At 43.8% G+C, this 25,000-nt stretch overlaps 1 protein-coding gene across 1 annotated transcript in view; it reads left to right on the forward strand.

Moving 5' to 3' along the window:
* LOC106588960 (gamma-aminobutyric acid type B receptor subunit 2) overlaps positions 1-25,000 on the forward strand; it is a 462,346-nt gene that overhangs the window by 109,892 nt on the left and 327,454 nt on the right. The window contains exon 2 of the mRNA XM_014178545.2: positions 19,553-19,690. Within this exon, the coding sequence (XP_014034020.2) occupies positions 19,553-19,690 (138 nt within the window). The remainder of the gene's footprint in view (positions 1-19,552; positions 19,691-25,000) is intronic.

Genomic DNA, 25,000 nt, shown 5'->3' on the forward strand with positions numbered 1-25,000 from the left:
CTCTCTCTCCCCCTCTCCCTATCGCACTCTCTCTCCCCCTCTACCTATCGCACTCCCTCTCTCCCCATCTCTCTCTCTCCCCCCCTCTCCCTATCGCACTCTCTCTCTCTCTCTCTCTCTCTCTCTCTCTCCCCTCTCCCTATCTCTCTCTCTCTCTCTCTCTCTCTCTCTCTCCATCTCTCTCCAAATGGGGTCCTGGAATTTGGCATGTCATATATTATCACCCTGTGATGTTGTGATGCTGTGATATTGTGATGTTGTGATGCTGTGATATTGTGATGTTGCGATGTTGCGATGCTGCTATGTTGCGATGCTGCTATGTTGCGATGCTGCGATCCTGCGATGTTGTGATGCTGCGATGTTGCGATGCTGTGATGCTGTGATATTGTGATGTTGCGATGCTGCTATGTTGCGATGCTGCTATGTTGCGATGCTGTGATGTTGTGATGCTGTGATATTGTGATGTTACGATGTTGCGATGCTGCTATGTTGCGATGCTGCTATGTTGCGATGCTGCGATCCTGCGATGTTGTGATGCTGCGATGTTGCAATGCTGTGATGCTGTGATATTGTGATGTTGCGATGCTGCGATGTTGTGATGCTGGGATATTGTAATGTTGCGATGCTGCTATGTTGCGATGCTGCTACGTTGCGATGCTGCTATGTTGCGATGCTGCGATCCTGCAATGTTGTGATGCTGCGATGTTGCAATGCTGTGATGCTGTGATGCTGGGATATTGTAATGTTGCGATGCTGCTATGTTGCGATGCTGCTATGTTGCGATGCTGCTATGTTGCGATCCTGCGATGTTGTGATGCTGCGATGTTGCAATGCTGTGATGCTGTGATATTGTGATGTTGTGATGCTCCGATGCTGCGATGTTGTGATGTTGTGATGCTGTGATGCTGGGATATTGTAATGTTGCGATGCTGCTATGTTGCGATGCTGCAATGCTGCGATCCTGCGATGTTGCGATGCTGTGATATTGCGCATGTTATTAGCTAGCGGACAGCCTGTGTGTCGAGAGCAGACTGTATGTGATACAGTGCTCTCCATCAAGGCTTACCACACACACACAGAAACACACACACACACACACCACAGTGTAGTGCAATGCCGGGGGGCCTCAGGTTTCTTATTTGAGTGCAGTAATTTGGTTTAAATGGCGACAGGTGCAGCTGCTGCAGTTTCCACTGCTAGGCATTTCATCATGGTTAGCACCCTCTGATTATCTCTTGTTGTTATCGCGATATCACACACACATGCGCCTGGACATTTTATGGAGTGAGCTTCCAGATTCAATGCCACAATAATTGTTTGTATTTGTCTTTGTTGTGCCATTGTGTTGAATAAGATTGTATGGACATTGTGTTCTTACTGAGAGAAGGGACCATGAAAAACATTCTAATATTACATAATCTCCAGTTAATTGCAGTCTAACACATTTTTTAATATCTTGATTTCACGAATGCTTTGTATGACTTATATGGTTGTTATGGTGACCATGGATGTCTCTCAGCACGAATACTGTAGGTCATTCTAAATACAATATTCTGAATAGAAATGTTGTTCCAGTGTCATTCAAACCTGAAGGTCATTCAGACATTAGGGTGGACATGATGAGCCCTATAGAATTTTCATCAACATCGGGCTGTGTCTGAAATGGTACCCGGTTCCCTATAAGGTGTATTACCAGAGCCTTACGGGTTATTTAAGAGCAGCCCTTTTGACCAGAGCACTATGGGTTATTTAAGAGCAGCTCTTGCCTAGGCATTTGGTTTAGTACTGCTGTCCTTTGAATTATCTTTCCATCCACAGTCATTTAAAGTAGGTGATCTTGATGTCCTCTCACCATGTTCTCATCAGCTCCCCACGGTGGCAGTAGTGTGCTACGGGGTTAGCACCGGTTATCTTCTGCAGTACTTAGCTACTTTGTTCAGGGTTAACACTGGGGTTCTTCGGCAGTACTTAGCTACTTTGTTCAGGGTTAACACTGGGGTTCTTCGGCAGTACTTAGCTACTTTGTTCAGGGTTAACACTGGGGTTCTTCGGCAGGACTTAGCGACTTTGTTCAGGGTTAACACTGGGGTTCTTCGGCAGTACTTAGCTACTTTGTTCAGGGTTAACACTGGGGTTCTTCGGCAGTACTTAGCTACTTTGTTCAGGGTTAACACTGGGGTTCTTCGGCAGGACTTAGCGACTTTGTTCAGGGTTAACACTGGGGTTCTTCGGCAGGACTTAGCGACTTTGTTCAGGGTTAACACTGGGGTTCTTCGGCAGTACTTAGCTACTTTGTTCAGGATTAGCACTGGGGTTCTTCGGCAGTACTTAGCTACTTTGTTCAGGATTAGCACTGGGGTTCTTCGGCAGAACTTAGCTACTTTGTTCAGGGTTAGCACCGGCCGTCATCGGCAGTACTTACCTACTTTGTTCAGGATTAGCACTGGGGTTCTTCGGCAGTACTTAGCTACTTTGTTCAGGATTAGCACTGGGGTTCTTCGGCAGTACTTAGCTACTTTGTTCAGGGTTAGCACCGGCCGTCATCGGCAGTACTTACCTACTTTGTTCAGGGTTAGCACCTGCCGTCTTTGACAGTACTTAGCTAGTTTGTTCAGGGTTAGCACCGGCCGTCTACTGCAGTACTTAGCTACTTTGTTCAGGGTTAGCACCGGCCGTCTTCGGCAGTACTTAGCTACTTTGTTCAGGGTTAGCACCTGCCGTCTTTGACAGTACTTAGCTACTTTGTTCAGGGTTAGCACCGGCCGTCTACTGCAGTACTTAGCTACTTTGTTCAGGGTTAGCACCGGCCGTCTACTGCAGTACTTAGCTACTTTGTTCAGGGTTAGCACCGGCCGTCTACTGCAGTACTTAGCTACTTTGTTCAGGGTTAGCACCGGCCGTCTTCAGCAGTACTTAGCTACTTTGTTCAGTGTCTCTCCCTGAGAGTGGTCGTGGATTGCCTCTGTGTCTGAGCCCAAACAAGCGGCAGTGACGGGGGACTGGGTCTGGCCTGGCCTTCTCCTCTCCTCTCTTCTATTCTCATCTCCCCTTCTCTCTCCATCACTCCATCCACCATTAACTCCTAAACATCTCCGCTGTCTGAATAGTTTCTGATGAATGCTTCTGTGATTATGTCTCCCAATCACACGCTAAATATACAGTAGCTGTCAAATACCAAACTCTACCAAGCTCCACCAAGCTCCCGGCCAGCTCCTTTATTTACCACTCAAAGCGGTGCTGTGTGGGTTGCTGTGGCAACCCAGCGCTGGTCAAAGCACCGCCAGTAAGCCAGATTGTGTGGCTGTATGTTCGACAGAAGTAGAGGGAGAGAGAGAATGAGAGAGCGAGAGAAAGAGGGAAAGCGGACTGGCCTGCATGTGTTAGACAACGCTCAAAGCATATCCCCCTCCCCCATCTCTCTCTCTCTTTCCCTCCCTCTCTGGTGGAGAAAATAGCCCCGGCATAGTGCTGGTTGGCCACCACTTTGTGACCGTTGAATGGGAGGCTTTTGGCTGTGATTGGACCAGGGTGAGGAATAATGGCTGGGGGGGTAGAGTGAGGTCACATGTCTCGTTCCCGGGGCTACGAACAAGTATTTCATCACAGACCTCACTGGAATGTACTGTATGTCTGTTTCATCTGATCTCCTAGACCTGTAGTGTTTGAAGAAAAACAATAACTAGCATGCTGTTTACATCTGAAGGATTCACAGGGAAGGATGGTGAAGAAGGCGTGGAACAGCAGTATTAACAGGAGGCTGTAGGAGAAGCCCTGTTTGATGGCTTGTGTGAACCACAGATCACCCCCCCCTTCCGCTCTGTTCTTTGACTCTACAGTATGAGAATGTGTTCTAATGCATTCCTTAATGATGTACAGAACAGTTATGATAAGGCAAGCAAGGCCTCAAACGGCCATATTCCAATTCAATCAATGATGGCATTTGTTTTGGAATTGAATGATGTATCCTTTAGTTGTTGTCATGGACACCTAAGGGAAATAATCAGTGTTAACGTCATCTATTACTCCAAGTAGGGTTTGTGTTTCAACAACACCTCTTTCCCTGTGGCACTGTAACTAACAGAACAGCTAATCTGCTGTAGTTTGGCTGCTGCTTGTGAGCAATTTTGTATTTGCATGTATTATGGATCCCCGTTAGCGGCTGCCGAGGCAGCAGCTACTCTTCATGGGGTCCAGCAAAAATGAAGGCAGTCTACATTATAATACAATTATTAAACATTAAAATACATATTTCAACATATTTCACAATACATTTAGTGTGTTTCCTCCGTCCACTACAACACACTATCCAGGTGTGCGTGTGTGTATAGTGTGTATGTTATGTGTGTATAGTGTGTATGTTATGTGTGTTTGTATGTGTGTGTGACTCTTCACAGTCCTCGCTGTTCCATAAGGTGTATTTTTATCCGTTTTTTAAATCCGATTTTACTGCTTGCGTGAGTTACTTGATGTGGAATAGAGTTCCATGTAGCCATGGCTATATATAGTACAGTGTACCTCCCATAGTCTGTTCTGGACCTGGACTTGTGGGGTATGTATGGGCGTCTGAGCTGTGTGCTAGTAGTTTAAACAAACGGCTCGGTGCTTTCAACATTTCAATACTTCTTACAAAAACAAGTAACCATGAGAGATTGACATGCATTATATTATTAGCTCTACGTGTACATCATTTTTTAAAATATATTTTTTATTCAAGTTTTACAAAATATACATCAACATAAGTACAATGATTTTACCATCTCCCAACTACCCTTTCATTTACATGGAAGGGTACTCCCTGCCTCTTGTTTTTTTCAATTTATAGATAGCCAGGGGCACACTCCAACATAATTTACAAACAAAGCATTTGTGTTTAGTGAGTCCGCCAGATCAGAGCCAGTAGGGATGACCAGGAATGTTCTCTTCATAAGTGTGTGAATTGGACAATTTTCCTGTCAAAATGTAACAAGTACTTTTTGGTGTCACTCCACTAAACTTGCATCTCTGAAGTAAAGATCTACTGACTCTGGGTACCTTTCTTCCCCAGATAAATGTGGTAACAACCTGATTGATTGACGTAAAACAAAACTTTGATAAAAACAATTGGAATTTGGGTAAACTGTTCATTTTTACAGCATTAATCCTTCCTATATGTAACGGCTGTCGTATAGAGGGGACCAAGGCGCAGCGTGTTGAGTGTTCATAATGACGTTTATTTAAACTCAGAACACTAAAGAAAATAACAAAGAGAAAATTAACAGCTAACAGTTCTGTCAGGTACTGAAGTCTACACAGAACACAACTAAACAGAATTCAACTGCCCACAAACGCACTAGAAAAAAACCCAACATAAATATGATCTCCAATTAGAGACAACGCAACCCAGCTGCCTCTAATTGGAGATCATCCCAAAAACCTCCAACATAGAAATAGAATACTAGAAGAAAACATAGACATAGAAAACATAGACAAACCACCCAAAACACCTCCTGTCACGCCCTGACCACATTACTATAGAAAATTACATCTTACTAGGGTCAGGACGTGACACTATAAGTGATAGTGGTAAGCTATCCCATCTTTGAAAATCAGATTTGATTTGCGTAAGGAGAGGAGCAATGTTTGCAGAGAGCATGTAAAAGAGCATGTAATGAACGAGTTATGTTCACTCCAAGGTATTTGAAACCTGAGCGGCTAAGCTGAAAAGGCAAGTCTGTTTGCTGGAGCTGTAGTGCTGCTGGATTGATTGGGAAGCACTCACTTTTCTGGAGATTCAGCTTGTAACCGGAGAAGGAGCCAAAGTTCTCCAGAATAGAAAAGATAGAAGGTAAACAGATTACAGGGTTATTTACATAGAGTAACAAATCTTCTGCGTATAATGATAACATATGTTCAACTCCTTCCCGTGTTACACCTTGGCAAGAGGAGAATGCCCGTAAAGCTACTGAAAAGGGCTCAATAACAACGGTCTTGTCAATTAGCTTTTGGTTTTTGGAGCTCAGACGGGCGACCATTTTCTGAAGGGCTACTATGTGGTCACTGTAGTCACACAGGTCATGTTCAAAGCCCTCAAGCTGGCGGCCTTGTTCATCTGCAGCAGCTCGGACACCATCCAGGACGGTGGAGAAGGCGGCCAGAGCAGCATCGATGGCAGTTTTGAGCTGTGACAAGCGTAGTTGTCATTTACGAGATCAAAACCACACGGAGGTTCTGAAGATCTGTGGAGAGTGTGACCACATGAGACTCTGTAACGGTTGGACTGGAGTCGACGCCATTACCATTCACGTTTGTCATCATGGTTGAAACATTAGTTACAGGTCTTCTGCTCCTCAGATTGTGTGACATTTGAATCAAAAAGGTAACTTACGAACTCATCAATCAAATCCGATATGTAAGAAAGTGTAATGCAAACTAAAAATTGGGCTAAATTAACTAATGCGCCTCATCCACAAGCTTCTTCTCCATTCACATGCTAAACCGGAAGCCTACGTGTACATGCTGCCCTGTTCTGGGCGAGTTGTAATTTTCCCAAATCCCTCTTTGTGGCACCTGACCATACGACTGGGCATAGTCCAGGTGCGACAAAACTAGGGCATGTAGGACCTACCTTGTTGATATAGTTGTTTTTGCACTGCGTTTAGTTAGCCTGCAAAACTGTTGCTGTCTTGTTTATTGTTTTTTCACTGTGGATGCTTTACTCTTTTTGAATTAAACTATGAGTATCCACATTCCCGTTGCGCCTTGGTCCATTCTTGAAGACAGTTGTTACAGAACTACCCACCACCAAAGGACAAAGCAGCGGAAGAGGAAGGAGCATCGGGTGGAAGAATGGACATGGGAGGACATCCTGGATGGCAAGGGATCCTACATGTGGGAAGAGATCCTGGCCGGAAGGGATCGCCTCCCATGGGAACAGGTGGAGGCACTCAGGAGAGTGGAGGCAGCAGGACAGAGGAACCAACGGCAGCGGTGTGAGGGAACACGGCTGGGTAGGAAACCCGAGAGGCAGCCCCAAGAAATGTTGGTTGGGGGGGCACACGGGTAGTTTGGCCAGGCCAAGGAAGAGCCGTAAGCCAGCTACCCGTGATTACAGGGAGGTGCGTATGAGGTGTAGGGCGCCATGTTACGCTGAGGTACGCACCATCTCGTCTATACATACGCACAGCCCAGTCCGCCCTGTACCAGCGCCCCGCATGTGCCAGGGCGAGGTGAGCATCGAGCCGGAAGGGGTGATGCCAAACCTGCGCCCAAGACCGCCAGTGCGCCTCGACGGTCCGGTGTTTCCCGCTATACGCACTAGCATGGAGGTGCGTGTCTCCAAGCTGGCACGTCCAGTACCAGCCCCACGCATCAGGCGTCTAATGCGTCAGCCTAGCCTCGCCAGTCAAGAGTCGCCAGAGCTGCCCGGCAGTCAAGAGTTGCCAGAGCTGCCCGCCAGTCAAGAGTCGCCAGAGCTGCCCGCCAGTCAGGAGTCGCCAGAGCTGCCCGCCAGTCAGGAGTCGCCAGAGCTGCCCGCCAGTCAGGAGTCGCCAGAGCCGCCCGCCAGTCAAGAGTCGCCAGAGCTGCCCGCCAGTCAGGAGTCGCCAGAGCCGCCCGCCAGTCATGAGTCGCCAGAGCCGCCCGCTAGTCAGGAGCTGCCAGAGCGGCCCGACTGCCCGGAGCTGCCGGAGTGGCCCGACTGCCCGGAGCTGCCGGAGTGGCCCGACTGCCCGGAGCTGCCGGAGTGGCCCGACTGCCCGGAGCTGCCGGAGTGGCCCGACTGCCCGGAGCTGCCGGAGTGGCCCGACTGCCCGGAGCTGCCGGAGTGGCCCGACTGCCCGGATCTGCCAGGGTGCCCCGCCTGTCCTCCGGTCCGGCCAGAGTGGCCCGACTGCCCGGAGCTGCCGGAGTGGCCCGACTGCCCGGAGCTGCCGGAGTGGCCCGACTGCCCGGATCTGCCAGGGTGCCCCGCCTGTCCTCCGGTCCGGCCAGAGTGGCCCGCCTGCCCGGATCTGCCAGAGTGGCCCGCCTGCCCGGATCTGCCAGGGTGCCCCGCCTGTCCTCTGGCCCAGCCCGAGTGGCCCTCCTGTCCTCCGGCCCAGCCCGAGTGGCCCGCCTGTCCTCCGGCCCAGCCCGAGTGGCCCGCCTGTCCTCCGGCCCAGCCCGAGTGGCCTGCCTGTCCTCCGGCCCAGCCCGAGTGGCCCGCCTGTCCCCCGGCCCAGCCCGAGTGGCCCGCCTGTCCTCCGGTCCAGCCCGAGTGGCCCGCATGTCTTCCGGCCCAGCCCGAGTGGTCCGTCTGCCAGGGTCAGCCCGAGTGGCCCGTCTGCCCGTTGCAGCTATCGGCGCCACTGAAGTTGGCGACGCCGAAGGTGGAGCGAGGTCCACGTCCTGCACCTGAGCCACCTCCAGGATAGGTGGGTTGGGGAGGGAGGGTGTAGCACAGTGCCGTCGGTGACGGCAGCCACCCTCCCTTCCCTCCCTTATTGTTTAGGGGGATATTTTTTGTTGTTTGGGGGTTTGTTTTTTCTTTTAGGTGCATTCCGGGGTCTGCACCTTGAGGGGGGGTACTGTCACGTCCTGACCAGCAGAGGGCGCAATTGTGTTAGTTTTGGTTAGGATGTGGCAGGGGGTTTGTGTGTGTTAAATGTTCTGTGGGTGATTGGACTCCCAATTGAAGGCAGGTGTGTTGAGTTGCCTTTGATTGGGAGTCCTATATAGTAGTGTGTGTTTTTCTTTGGGGTTGTGGGTAGTTGTTTTTGCACTGTGTTTAGTTAGCCTGCAAAACTGTTGCTGTCTTGTTTATTGTTTTTTCACTGTGGATGCTATACTCTTTTTGAATTAAACTATGAGTATCCACATTCCCGCTGCGCCTTGGTCCATTCTTGAAGACAGTTGTTACATAAAGGTCAAAACCGATCTGTTCAAATCAATAAATGACAAACTGGGTATACTTGAATTAGTCAGTAATGATATAAAAAAGTTGAAGGCAAGCCTCGAGATGAGTGATGAAATAGCTGCGACATTGGAGAAAGATACAAACAAGCTAAAAGGGACAGTCAATAAGATTGAAACCGAAGTTAATGGACTTAAAAAGGACAACACAGTTCTGAGAGAAGCCTTACTTGACATACAGACTAGATCCATGAGAGAGAATCTGGCACTTACAGGTATCCAAGAGAAAGAAGGAGAAGTTCCTGAATCTGTAGTTAGAGAGTTCCACCTTACAGCACTTCAGATTCCACGCAAAGCTATCAACAAAATCCAACTCGAACGTGTACACCGCTTCGGAAAGAGAGGGCAGAGGTATGAACACCCAATAGTTGCCAAATTTGCTTTCTTTAAAGATAAAATAATGGTTAAAAGCCTGGGTAAAAGACTTGCTGGGACCCAAATTAGCATGAATGACCAGTTCCCGAAGGAAATTGCAGAATGGCGTAAAGTTCTGTATCCAATTTTCAAGGAAAATAGATTAAAAGGGAAACGAGTAGCTCTCGTCGTCGATAAACTATATATTGATAACCAGTTGTTCAGAGACACAAAGACTACTCCATGGCTGCAAAGTTCTTATAGATGAGGAAAATTATGAAACACAATTCTAGCCCGGTTATGGATTGTAATAATACAACAAAAAATATAGCTTTTCTATATATCTTCAAATATAACTAAAGCACTAATTCAACATGGTGAAGATAAAAACTCAGTAAACAGAAGGCACAGTATGTGTAGATGGTGTGGTGTGTGTTTTGTTTATGTTTGGGAAAGTGTGGCGTTGAGTGAGAAAGGAAATGGTTGCATATCCCAGAACCAATGTATTGCTGTGAGCGGGGGTTGTGAGAGAGCTTTCAATGTTGTTCAGATGATGGATATACTTTTTTTAAAATTTATTTATATATTCATTTATTGTCCTATCATGGTGGAACTTCGTTTTTACATTTAATTTGTTTATTGTCCTATCATGGGGAGCAACATTTTAAAATAAATTATACATCTAATTTATTTATTTATGATCCTATATTGATGGAATGGTCCCCAACACTATACCCTAGACACCCACCTGAATGACCCAGATACTAAGGAGAAGTCCCTAATTGTTTTATGGGCCTGCTGCAAGCTGTCTGTATGCAGCCAAAATGCAGTCAGAGACCTAGAGCAGCACTGCCCCTCAAGATTCTGAGCCTGCTTGGCAGGGTTGGTTCTGCAAAGCCAAAGCCCCCTTAAGGGAGAACATAATATACAAGGAAATTCTCAAAGCTGCTAATGAGAACCTTGACGACCTTGTACCTAGCCGGTGGGGATTCCAGTGGGGTGCCCCCACCCAGGCAGTGGCAGTGCTGGCAACACTAGCTGCAGTAACCCATGGGGAGAGGGTCACACTTGGATATTCAGAGAGGGGGTATATTATTGTGGCACTGGTGGCACAAAATCAAAAGTCTGACTGCATGGAGATGCTTGGGAATATGGTCAGTACGGGGGACCATGTTGTGGGTGTTTCAGGGAAAAGGGGTGCATTTGACCTCCATCATCAAGGACGTGACAATGGTTAATAAAATTCCCCATTTCTGGCCATTTTTTTGCACAGTCTTGCAGGCCTTCTCATACAGCTGCAACTGTATATGCATTCGTAAATCAAGACCTTTCTTGAGTTGGGCTCTGGGATGATGCAACTGTTCTATTCTACTGAAACAATAGAATACTATGAAATATACCAGGCACCAGGCCTGGTTTTCATAGCTGATTTTGAAAAGGCTTTTGATAAAGTATGAATGGAGTTTATATATAATGCTCAAAAAAATAAAGGGAACACTTAAACAACACATCCTAGATCTGAATGAAAGAAGTAATCTTATTAAAGACTTTTTTCTTTACATAGTTGAATGTGCTGACAACAAAATCACACAAAAATAATCAATGGAAATCCAATTTATCAACCCATGGAGGTCTGGATTTGGAGTCACACTCAAAAATTAAGTGGAAAACCACACTACAGGCTGATCCAACTTTGATGTAATGTCCTTAAAACAAGTCAAAATGAGGCTCAGTTGTGTGTGTGGCCTCCACGTGCCTGTATGACCTCCCTACAACGCCTGGGCATGCTCCTGATGAGGTGGCGGATGGTCTCCTGAGGGATCTCCTCCCAGACCTGGACTAAAGCATCCGCCAACTCCTGGACAGTCTGTGGTGCAACGTGGCGTTGGTGGATGGAGCGAGACATGATGTCCCAGATGTTCTAAATTGGATTCAGGTCTGGGGAACGGGCGGGCCAGTCCATAGCATCAATGCCTTCCTCTTGCAGGAACTGCTGACACACTCCAGCCACATGAGGTCTAGCATTGTCTTGCATTAGGAGGAACCCAGGGCCAACCGCACCAGCATATGGTCTCACAAGGGGTCTGAGGATCTCATCTCGGTACCTAATGGCAGTCAGGCTACCTCTGGCGAGCACATGGAGGTCTGTGCGGCCCCCCAAAGAAATGCCACCCCACACCATGACTGACCCACCGCCAAACCGGTCATGCTGGAGGATGTTGCAGGCAGCAGAACGTTCTCCACGGCGTCTCCAGACTCTGTCACGTCTGTCACATGCTCAGTGTGAACCTGCTTTCATCTGTGAAGAGCACAAGGCGCCAGTGGCGAATTTGCCAATCTTGGTGTTCTCTGGCAAATGACAAACGTCCTGCACGGTGTTGGGCTGTAAGCACAACCCCCACCTGTGGACGTCGGGCCCTCATACCACCCTCATGGAGTCTGTTTCTGACCGTTTGAGCAGACACATGCACATTTGAGGCCTGCTGGAGGTCATTTTGCAGGGCTCTGGCAGTGCTTCTCCTGCTCCTTCTAGCACAAAGGCGGAGGTAGCGGTCCTTGCTGCTGGGTTGTTGCCCTCCTACGGCCTCCTCCACGTCTCCTGATGTACTGCCCTGTCTCCTGGTAGCGCCTCCATGCTCTGGACACTACGCTGACAGACACAGCAAACCTTCTTGCCACAGCTCGCATTGATGTGCCATCCTGGATGAGCTGCACTACCTGAGCCACTTGTGTGGGTTGTAGACTCCGTCTCATGCTACCACTAGAGTGAAAGCACCGCCAGCATTCAAAAGTGACCAAAACATCAGCCAGAAAGCATAAGAACTGAGAAGTGGTCTGTGGTTACCACCTGCAGAACCACTCCTTTATTGGGGGTGTCTCGCTAATTGCCTATAATTTCCACCTGTTGTCTATTCCATTTGCACAACAGCATGTGAAATGTATTGTCAATCAGTGTTGCTTCCTAAGTGGACAGTTTGATTTCACAGAAGTGTGATTGACTTGGAGTTACATTGTGTTGTTTAAGTGTTCCCTTTATTTTATTGAGCAGTGTATAAATGCCAAAAATATTTTGTTTTGGGGAATCTCTTATAAAATGGGTTAAAGTTATGCAAATCCCAAAAGAAAGACATTTTTATAGAAAGTTAATCAAAAATAGATAAGATCTTGCTACCATGGAAAGGAAAATACCTGTCTATTTGTGGAAAAATCACCCTGATTAATGCTTTAGTCATATCACAGTTTAGCTATTTGCTTATGGTTTTGCCTGCACCTAGTGACCTGCTTTTTAAATTATATGAACACAAAATATTCAATTTTATTTGGAATGGCAAGCCAGACAAAATTAAAAGGGCCTATTTATATAACGAATATGAATTCGGAGGCCAGAAATGATTAAATATTAAAGCATTAGACCTCTCACTAAAGGCATCAGTCATACAAAAGTTATACTTAAATCCAAACTGGTTCTCTAGTTAATTGATAGGGATGTCTCATCCCATGTTCAAGAATAGCCTTTTTCCCTTTATTCAGATTACACCTGCTAACTTTCGGTTGTTTGAAAAGGAAATAATCTCCAAAATATCGTTATTTTTTAAACAAGCCTTAGAAAGTTGGTTGCAATTTCACTTTAATCCACCTGAAAAGACAGAACAAATAATACAACAAATATTGTGGTTAAACTCAAATATACAAATTGATAAAAAAAACATATTTATCGAAATAAATGTTTAAAAAAGGTGTAATTGTAGTGAATGATATCATAAATAGGACTGGTGGAGTTATGTCACACATGCAGCTAACACAGACATATGGAAATGTCTGCTCTACCCAAAATTACAACCAACTAATTGCATCATTACCACAAAAATGGAAGAGGCAAGTAGAAGGGGAAAAAAGTAAGGAACTTGTATGTCGGCCCTGCATTAAAGAACATAAATGGTTAAAGAAAAGTGTGAAAAATAAAAACATATACCAATTTAATTTAAGGACCAAAAAACTGACAGCTGTGCCATATAAATTGCAAAATAGTTGGGAAGAGATTTTCAATGTACACATGGCACATGGTTTATGAATTGATATGCAAAACAACGCCGGATTCAAAATTCTATTTAAATTACTATACAAAATTCTTGCAAACAATAGAATGTTATATATATGGGGGATACAATCTTCCCAGCTCTGCAGATTTTGCTGTGAGGAGGCAGAGTCATTAGATCATTTATTTTGGTATTGTCTATATGTAGCTCGTTTTTGGTCACAGGTCCAGGAATGGCTGGAGAATTGCAACATTTGTCTAGAACTAATGCTGCAGATAGCAATACTGGGTGATTTGAAAAGCCATTGTCACGACTTCTGCAGAAGTCGATGCCCCTCCTTGTTCGGGTGGTGCTCGGCAGTCGACGTCACCGGTCTTCTAGCCATCATTGATCAGTTTTTCATTTTCCATTGGTTTTGTCTGCTCTCCTTACACACCTGTTTCCAATCCCATTCATTACATGTTGTGTATTTAACCCTCTGTTTCCCCTTATGTCCTTGTCAGTGATTGATTGTATGTTATGTACTCGTGTATTTTTGTATCGGTGTGCGCCGGGTTATTTTACCCATGTTATTTTTGTACATTGGTTTTGGAGTTCGTTTTTTGTTTAATAAAACTACTCCAGTTTAACCAAGTTGGTTTCTCCTGCGCCTGACTTCCCTGCCACCTACACACACGGCTATCACAGCCATAGTCAATCAATCAATAATACAATCATTATTTTAGCAAAAACATTTATTTTTAATTTACAATCTGTAGAAGCCATGAGAATAGAAAGGTTCAGTACGTTTGTGAAGCATCACAGCACAGTTGAAAAATATATGGCAAATAGAAATCCAAAATGGATGGTGTTAAGAGATAGATGGGAGGGGTTGAATGGAGCTGAAGGGTGGGACTAATAACAAGATAAATAATGTAAAACATACGGAGTGTGTAAAACGTATATAGGTTCAGAAATTTTGTGAAAAAGCACAGTTCTAAATAGAAATCAATCTTGATGGACATCAGAAATAGAGGAAGGACTAAAAACAAACAAAATATAACTATTGTAAAATAGATTGTGTCTGTAAAATGTGTATAAGATGTATAAACGGAAGGTAGAAGCCTAAGTGTTATTGTTTATTAGTTTACTCCAATTGGGGGAAGGGTGGTAGGGTTTGCGGGGAAAAATAAAGGTATATTCTAAAAAAAGTATGTATCTCTATATAGGTATGTGAATGTATATATGCGTATATGTATGCATATGTGTATGTACGTGTATGTATATGGACATATATATTTACCAAAAAAAGATATGGGGGATTGGAAATGAGGCAGACATTTACATTGATAGAAGCAACTATCTTTCCGCAATATTAAGCTGATTCACCGCAAAAAAAAAGCCGCACTGAAGACTAACAAAACAGCTCCCACAATATTTGTATTTTCATTTTCTCTCAGCCAATCATCAGTCATTTGTGTAAATGCCGTGCATGTTGAATGCCCATCCCTATAAATGTGCTGAAAGTCTGTTGTTAAGTTATTTACTGTAGTATTGTATCTGGTTAAAGTTGAATACAGGCTGATTGGTCAGCTGTTTGAGCCAGTAAAGAGTGCTTTACTATTCTTGGGTAGCGCAATGACTTTTGCTTCCTTCCAGGCCTGAGGGAACACACTTTCCTGTAGGCTTACATTGAAGAGATGGCAAATAGGAGTGGCAATATCGTTCGCTGTCATCCTCAGTAGTTTGTAAGTTGTCAGACCCTGGTGGCTTGTCATTGTTGATAGACAACAATCATTTTTGTCACCTCTTCTACACTCACTATACGGAATTCAAAATTACAACGCTTGTCTTTCATTATTTGGTCAGTTATTCTTGGATGTGTAGGTTTGGCGTTTGTTGCTGGCATGTCATGTCTAAATTTACTAATCTTGTCAATGAAAAAATCATTAAAGTAGTTGGCAATAGCAGTGGGTTTTGTGATGAATGAGCCGTCTGATTCAATGAATGATGGAGCTGAGTTTAACTTTTTGCCCAAAATGTCATTTAAGGTGCTGCAAAGCTTTTTCCTATAATTCTTTATAGCATTTATCTTTGTTTCATAGTATAGTTTCTCCTTCTTTTTGTTCTGTTTAGTCACATGATTTCTCAATTTGCAATAGGTTTGCCAATTGGTTATGTAGCCAGACATATTTGCCATTCCTTTTGCCCCATCCCGCTCAACCATAACATTTTTTAATTCCTCATCAGCCCATGCGGATTTAACAGTTTTTACAGTAATTTTCATTATGATGCATGCTTATTAGTAACAGGAGTAAGCAATTTCATAAATGTGTCAAGTGCAGCGTCTGGTTGCTCCTCATTACACACCACAGACCAGCAAATAGTCTTTACATCATCAACATAGGAATCATTCCAAAGCCTCTTGTAGGACAGTACTTCTTATACACTGTAATAGGTCCAGCCTTTGGAACTTTGGTTTTCCTGGATATGGCTACTATATTGTGATCACTACATTCAATGGATTTGGATACTGCTTTACAGCACATTTCTGCAGCATTAGTAAAGATGTGATCAATATATGTTGATAATTTCATTCCTGTGCTGTTTGTAAATACCCTGGTAGATTGACTGATAACCTGAACCAGGTTGCAGGAACTGGTTACAGTGGGTGGGCAGCTTAATGAAAGCCAGTTGATATTTAAGGTCATCCAGAAAATATAACTCTCTGTTGATATCACATACATTATCAAGCATTTCACACATATTATCCAGATACTGATTGTTAGCACTTGGTGGTCTATAGCTACTTCCTATAAGAATGGGCAGATGAATCTGTAGTCATATTACTTCAACTGTATTTGACATTAGATCCTCTCCAAGCTTTACTGGAATGTAGCTCTGAATATAGACTACAACACCACCCCCTTTGGCATTTCTGTCTTTTCTGTAGAAATTATAACCATGTATTGCTACCATTATATCATCAAAAGTATTATCTAAGTGGGTTTCAGAGATAGTCAGTATATGAATGTCCTCTGTTACTAGCAAGTTATCAATTTCATTAACCTTGTTTCTTATGCTACATATGTTATGGGACGCTACCGTCCCACCTGGCCAACATCCTGTGAAATTGCAGTGCGCCAAATTCAAATGACAGAAATCGTAATATTAAACATTCATGAAAATACAAGTGTCATACATCATTTAAAAGCTTAACTTCTTGTTAATCCAGCCGTGTTGTCAGGTTTCAAAAAGGGTTTACGACGATAGCACACTATGCGATTATCTGAGCACAGCGCCCGGCACACAAAAGCATTCCATACATTTTCCAACCAAGCAGATGCGTCACGAAAGTCAGAAATAGCGGTAAAATAAATAACTTACCTTTGAAGATCTTCATCTGGTTGCAATCACAAGGGTCCCAGCTACATAACAAATGGTCCTTTTGTTCGATAAAGTCCTTCTTTATATCCCAGAAAAGTCTGTTTCATTGGCGCGCTAGACTCAGTAATCCACCGGTTTCCCTCGTTCAAAATGCATACAAATGAATCCCATAAGTTACCAATAAACTACTTCCAAACATATCAAACAACATTCCTAATCAATCCTCAGGTACCCTATTATGTAAATAAACAATGAAATTTAAGACGGAGAATACCGGAGACCATTACGGAGATAAGTAACGAAGTACGCGCACTCACCGGAACGCGCTACAAACACTACAGCCAAAATGGGAGCCACTTAGAAAAACTACAAATTCTAGCTCATTTTTCAAAAAACAAGCCTGAAACTCTTTCTAAAGACTGTCATCTAGTGGAAGCCCTAGGAACTGCAATCTGGGAGGACTTCCTTTTATATTCCCATTCCCAGCCATTGTAATCAGAGGTGAGCTGAAAAACAATTATATGCATATCTGTCTTCTGGGCCTGAGTAACAGGCAGTTTACTTTGGGCACCTCATTCATCCAAACTTCTGAATACTGCCCCCTAGCCCGAAGAAGTTAATGTGGGCTATTTTTAGCACTTTTCTGGGATTCTTGATTGTTTTGCTGATTGTTTTACTGAGCGGCTTATCAGAAGTAGACATGGCAGTGAAATGTATGTTTGAGCTGATAGTGCAGGGTGAGCTGCACACAGCGAACGTCCTACTAGGGAACACCGCCTTGGTGCTAACAGTCTAATTAATTCAATGCCAAGAGTGTGCAAAGCTGTCATCAAGGCAAAGGGTGGCTACTTTGAAGAATCTCAAATATAAAATATGTTTACATTTGTTTAACACTTTTTTGTTTACTACATGATTCCATGTGTGTTATTTCATAGTTTTGATGTCTTCACTATTATTCTACAATGTAGAAAATAGTAAAAAACTTTTGACTGGTACTGTATGTGAATGAGATATTTCTGTATTTGATTTTCAATACATTTGCAAAAATACCAAAAAACATGTTTTCACTCTATCATTATAGAGTATTGTGTGTAGATGGGTGAGATTTAAAAATATATTTACTCCTTTTTGAATTCAGACTGTAACACAAGAGCATATAGAATAAGTCCAGGGGTATGAATGCATTCTGAAGGCACTGTACGATGTACCAGTGTAGGCACACACGTGTGCCTTGTGGATCACTGGTTATGGGATTATTATGTTTCATTTACCCAAAATACAGGAGGCGGAGGAAGATACAGGAGTTTTTTTGAAATTTAAACTGTACACATTTTTTTTACCCCAAAATGAATCAATTGATATTGTTGTCATTTAACAACAGTCAATATACTACAAAAATGAGGAAGTCGACACTCCAAGCTATTTGAAAATGAAATTAGTAACTGGAGCTGTGTTGCAAGAGAGAACCTATACCCATAATGCTGCCAGAAACATAATTACAAAAATGATCGAGAATGAAAACACAATAAAGGCCTAAGGCTTATTTCCATTGAGGTCCTCTGTTCAATTTCTCATCCCTGCCACTGAGTCGCACAACGCCGTCTTGGAAGAAAATGTAATTCAGACCTACATGATCTTAACAAGGTGAAACCACCTCAGCAGTGGAGTTTCAGTGCATCAAGGTGGACATTGCCTAGGACTCTATATACACACAGGAGAACATCCTGAATTGACTGGTAATATTAGGGGCAAGAAGTGATAGGAATATCATTACAAACTCTGAAAATCACAGCAAAACTAGTCAGGGAGCTCACATAGCAATCAATAGAGCTATTCCATTTGTTTCCCTCGCTCTCTCTCTCTCCCCGTTCTCTCTCTCTCTCCCCATTCTCTCTCTCTCCCCGTTCTCTCTCTCTCCCCGTTCTCTCTCTCTCTCCATTCTCTCTCTCTCTCTCCCCGTTCTCTCTCTCTCTCCCCGTTCTCTCTCTCTCTCTCCCCATTCTCTCTCTCCCCGTTCTCTCTCTCTTTCCCCCCGTTCTCTCTCTCTCTCTCTCTCTCTCTCTCTTTCTTTCTACCCCTGTTCTCATCTCCCTCCCGCAGTTCTACAGAGCCAAGAGCGTTGCCATGGTGATGGCTGTATTCGGCAGTAGCAGCAGTGGGATCGTCTCTCTCTCTCTCATCTCTCTCTCCCTCGCCCCCCTCTCTCTTTCCCCCCTCTCTCTCTCTGCTCTCGCTCGCTTTCTCTCACACATCATTTCGAGATATCACATTACGCCATGTTTTGTTCATTTCTATTGTATTGCAGATTTGTACTCACATATTGCATAACAATGTATTTAAGTGCTACACATGGACTTAAAGGTATGCATTGCATATCTATAGGTGACACATGTATTTGATGTGTATATTTAGGCTTCTGTATATAGCTAACATAGTCTGTCTGTGTATGCCTCACATAATTATGTCCTTTCCAAATGAAAACTTTCCCCACAAACTCCAAAGGTGAGGTCCAGGTGACACCCTATTCCCTATGTAGGGCACTACATTAGACCAGAGCCCCTTTGAGCCCTGGTCAAATGTAGAGCACGATATAGGGAATAGGGTGCCATTTGGGACGCAGGCCCATACTACCGTGCTACAGTAAGAGTTGTGCAGTACAGAGCACAATTAAATATGTGCTTTCACCGTTGCATGCCAGCCACTTCCCAAAATAGGCTAGAAAAATGTAATGCAGCTTTTAAACTTCTCTCTCTCTCTCTCTCTCTCTCTCTCTCTCTCTCTCTCTCTCTCTGTCTCTCTCTCTCTCTCTCTCTCTCTCTCTCTCTCTCGCCTTCCCTCTTCCAAACCTCCTATCTGTCCCTATGCAGTGTGACAACGCCAAGGGTTTGAGGGCCTTCTTCGACGCCATATGCTACGGACCCAAACACCTGATGATCTTCGGAGGGGTGTGTCCTTCTGTCACATCCATCATCGCTGAGTCACTGGAGGGGTGGAACCTGGTGCAGGTAGGAACAAGTCTGGTTGTTATGAGGAGGATGGGTTGGTCTGTTCCAGCTGGATTTGACCTCTTTTTGGGAGTTGTCTTTCTATGTAGCTTTGGTGGGGTTCCCTCTTGATATGATGTGAGATGGGACAAATGTGAGTTTTGAGTTGTTAGGATAAGTGTGCGTGCGTGTGTGTCCGTGCGTACCCATGCATGTGCAAAGTGTATGTGTGTGTTGCCTTGAGGTTGGAACCACAGTGACAGGATATGCAAGTTTGCTAATTGATTAATTTCTACGTTTGTGATTGGCTGACCCCATAGTCTTATGGTTCTGTAGATGGGGTCTAGGCTGGGGTCTCTGCGAGGTCCTAACTCATGGCTTAATCCTTCATTTCCTTTTCTCTCTGCACTGTTGGGAAGGGCTTTTCATATACCTGTCTTATATCAGCTTCCTAGGGCTCAGATGGGAAGGGTGGAAACATTTGAGGTGTGTCCTTAAAAACATGATTCAAAGTGCTAATTTCAGGCAACGCTGGTAGGGCTATTTAAGATCAACAAAAAGCTGGTTTTAGCAGTAACACGTTTGGTTATGGAATTCATTTTGACAGCGGAAACGCAGCATATCCAGCCGTGATGCACACTGTCCATATGAACATGGGACTAGAGTAATATGCTTCTGGTGCCTGTATACCTCGTATTAAGAAACATAAAAACGAATGCTTTTTCATTTTATTTGATAAAAACCAAGCATAGTCTCCCCTCCTCTCAATGAAGGCTGTTTTTTTTCTGCCCAATGCAATCAAGTAGGCTAGTCAAGACCGTCGATAAAGGGTTTGGCTTGTGACACGGCTTGGAAATAAATCTTAATCGCGATAGCAAAACAGTGAGCTGACATTCCCTTTTTATCTGTGTATTGTAGGCAGTGCGATCTGTAAGATGGTTCGAATATGTTCATAATTTTTTTTATTTGGGAGCAGTATAATGGTGAGTGGACATTCTCCCTTTCTCTTTATATTGGATCTTGATCCAGCTACTGTGAAAAGTTTGGATGTACGTAAAACCCTCCGTAGTCTGCATCATTGTTTTAAAATGATATGCCTACAGGGAGCAATTATGGTGCCTGTAAGTGTATTTAGACTATTTAAAACTAGTTGTTGTTTCATTTTGTTTAGAATTTGACTAGAATTATTCGCTCTCTTTTTAGGCCATATCAATAATGAATTTTATCTTGTCAATTGACAATATTTGGCATGTCCATGCTCATCCATGATGTAATTTACAGTAGACCTAGCCCCTATATCAGTGTGCATGCTATGTAGGCCTATATATTTCCACAATGAAGCCATGCAATTACTTAGAACAATGTAGACTGCAAACAGGTTCAAGGAAATGTATTTAGCAAAGATGGGCTATTTCTACATTTTCTTAATTAGTTTCTGTAAGCTATTTAACAAACTATAACGGATTAACATTGGAATTGGAGTTGATTCCAAGCAATACATAAAAGACCGTAAATACACAACTTGAGGCAACTACATATTTAGCCATCGAGCACCTTCTGATTGGCCAGTGAGAGGCCAAGCCTCTCTATTCATCAAAACCAAGCCCTTTCGCATCACTGCCAGCACTGCGTCGATCATTTTTTTGTTGTGTAAATAGCAAAAAGGATTTCTGACACACCCCTGGACCTATAGCGCTACCACCAGCGCTTAGATTTACCATTGAGTTATGCTTGTTAAAATAGAGCCCTGAACAGTCAGTGACTTTTTTCCAAGCCTTGAGGAGCTGTAATTATGGTGAGGTACTGTCAATTAATGGCGAGGAAGTGTAGTGGTGGTTGAGTACAGTATTGTCATCTCTGTGGAAGAGGGCCTTGGTGAACGTACACCCCTTGGCAAGGTATGCTCTAAGGCCATTCTTCAAGGTCTGATTGAAGCATTTCACTCCTCCATTGGCCTGGGGGTGGTAGTATGCTGTGCGGACATATTGTTTTCTAACATCAGGAAGATGACAAAGTCCTCTTGGACCTGACTAGTGTCCCTTCAATTAGTCATTAGAGGCCGACTCTTGTCTTAAAAGTTCACTGATTCAAAACCTTAGTGTTTGAGAATGTAATTGCAGTTGGATTGGCAAAGACTCCAAATGAACCGCTAAATTAAATGTAACCCAAAACCATACTATTCAAGGACTTCCATTTTCAATTCCAAATCCTTGGACCTTCATAGGAGGTGCAGTTAATCGGCTTGACTCACTGATTAAACTCAAACTGCTTTTGGATCATTTACAGTACCACTATGTTCTACTCTGGTTTCTTTGCAGATCCAGATTGCACTAGGCTAGCTAGATGCCTCTCTCTCCATATCCCTCTCTGGGCCCATTGACTTTCATCTGTCTCCCAGTGGATGGAAGCAGACCCTGTGCCAGGAACAGGGCAGGGCTGCAGGAGGCTGCCTGGCTCCAAGCTGCAGACGTAGGCCAGTGCATTGGGACCTGACGTCAGCAGCCAGTGGGAGGTGCATTACTTTCCATGTCTGATCTATATGTATCAGCCTCATAAGCATTCTGTGAGGAGCGAGGAAGCGAGGAAGCGAGGAATAACATGTGTGGGAAGTTTTCTGGGATGGTATATAGGCATGGAAACATATTGATTGTTGCTATTATCATGGATAAAGGGAATTTGAGACATTTGAGGGGAAATGCATGATTGAGTGAATAGGTGTAAACCTGCTTTTGAATTGAGGCATTTTATTGGAAAATATGCAGATTTTCCATGGCTTCTAATGTGCTGCCCTAAATAAAAAATAACAACGTAATTTCCATATAAAAGCAGTGACAGCTAGACAGTATTTAGACAGTGTCTATTAGCAACTTCGCTGGACAACAATTCCTGAGAAATGTTTCATTATACAGTATATTCATTTACATATTTGTAGAAATAGATTTTTAATCAAGGAAGTGCCCCCCCAAACCCCCCCCCACCCCACACACACACGCACACACACTTGCAGTGTTGCAGAACCATGATCAGTTTGCAGGCCCCATCTGCCATTGAATTTATAAAACTACTGATCCTCAAGCAGCTCTCTCGCTCACATCCTGATTGTGGCTCACGTCTCATGGTATTGTTGAAGATACAGGCTCATCCTCTCTGCTAAGCACCAATTACTCTTTATAGCAGTGCTGTGTAGAGTACAGTAAGCTATGTGGTGATGAAAATGACTGCAAAAGCAAATGAAATGGAAGATAAGAATGCTACGAGGGCAAATAGACAGATGGTAAACGAGGGATGGAAAGATAGACGGAGGACAGCAAGCTTTGAGCATTGGCTGAGAGAGAGAGAGAGAGAGAGAGAGAGAGAGAGAGAGAGAGAGAAAGAGAGAAAGGGGGAAAAGAGGGAGAGGGAGATAAAGAGAGAGGGAGAGAGAGATAAAAAGATAGAGGGAGATAAAGAGAGAGGAAGCGATAGAGAGCGAGGGGGAGGAAGAGAGAGACAGAGAGAGACAGAGAGAGAGAGAGAGAGAGAAAGAGAGAGAGAGAGAGAGAGAGAGAAAGAGAGAGGGAGATACAAAAACAACAAGTGTGCGCTTAAAATAAACACACACTTTTCTTTCCTCAGGGCTGTGGGGTGAGACCGGGATGCACTAGAACAGGCTGCAGCACCCTGCCTCACCCTACTAGAATCTGAAGTCAAATGTCTACATTTTGCTATTGATCTGGTGCTTCTGTCCCCAACCATGGAGGGCCTACAGCAGCACGTATATCTTCTGCACAGATTCTGTCAGACCTAGGCCCTGACAGTAAATCTCAGTAAGACAAAAATAATGATATTCCAAAAAAGGTCCAGCTGCCAGGATCACAAATACAAATGTAATCTAGATACCGTTGCCCTAGAGCACACAAAAAACTGTACATACCTTGGCCTAAACATCAGCGCCACAGGCAAGAAGGGCATTCTATGCCATCAAAAAGAACATACAATTCGACATATCAATTAGGATCTGGCTACAAATACTTGAATCAGTTATAGAACCTCTTTCCCTTTATGGAAGTGAGGTTTGGGATCCACTCACCAACCAAGAATTCACAAAATGGGACAAACACCAAATTGAGACTGCATGCAGATTTCTGCTAAAATATCCTCTGTGTAGAATGTAAAACACTAAATAATGCATGCAGAGCAGAATTAGGCCGATACCCACTAATTATCCAAATCCAGAAAAGAGCCGTTAAATTCTACAACCACCTAAAAGGAAGTGATTCCCAAACCTTCCATAACAAAGCCATCACCTACACAAAGATTAACCTGGAGAAGAGTCCCCTAAGCAAGCTGGTCCTGATGATCTGTTCACAAACAGATCCCACAGAGCCACAAGACAGCAACACAATATGACCCAACCATCACAAAAAAACAAAAAGCTAATTACTTGACACATTGGAAAGAATTAACAAAAAAACTGAACAAACTAGAATGCTATTTGGCCCTAAACAGAGAGTACACAGTGGTAGAATACCTGACCACTGTGACTGACCCAAAATTAAGGATAGCTTTGACTATGTACAGACTCACTCAGTGAGCATAGCCTTGCTATTGAGAGAGGCTGCTGTAGGCAGACCTGGCTCTCAAGAGAAGACAGGCTATGTGCACACTGCCCACAAAATGAGGTGGAAACCAAGCTGCAGTTCCTAACCTCCTGCCAAATGTATGACCATATTAGAGACACATATTTCCCTCAGATTAAAGAGACCCACAAATAATTCGAAAGCAAATCCAATTTTGATCAACTCCCATATCTACTGGGTGAAATACCACAGTGTGCCATCACAGCAGCAAGATTTGTGACCTGTGTGCCACAAGAAAAGGGCAACCAGTGAAGAACAAACACCATTGTAAATACAAACCATATTTATGTATATATTTACTGTATATCCATAATATTACATTTGAAACGTTTGTGAGTGTAATATTTACTGTTCATTTTTTATTGTTTATTTCACTTGCTTTGGTAATGTAAACATGTTTCCCATACCAGTAAAGCCTTTTGGATTGTATTGAGAGAGAGATAGAGATAGAGAGAGGGGGAAGAGAAAGAGAAGGAGAGAGGAAGGGGGAGAGAGAGAGACAGAGAGGGTGGGGGGCAGAGAAAGAGAAAGAAAAGGAGAAAGAGGCAGAGAAAGTGAGAAAGGGCGAGAAAGGGCTTTGACAATGTAAACATGTTTCCCATGCCAATAAAGCCCTTTGAATTTAATTGAGAGAGAGAAAGAGAGAGAGAGAGGAGAGAGAGAGAGAGAGAGAGAGAGAGAGAGAGAGAGAGAGAGAAATAAAAGGAGAAAG

This window comes from Salmo salar, chromosome ssa27, assembly GCF_905237065.1.
Source record: "Salmo salar chromosome ssa27, Ssal_v3.1, whole genome shotgun sequence".
Taxonomy (NCBI): domain Eukaryota; kingdom Metazoa; phylum Chordata; class Actinopteri; order Salmoniformes; family Salmonidae; genus Salmo; species Salmo salar.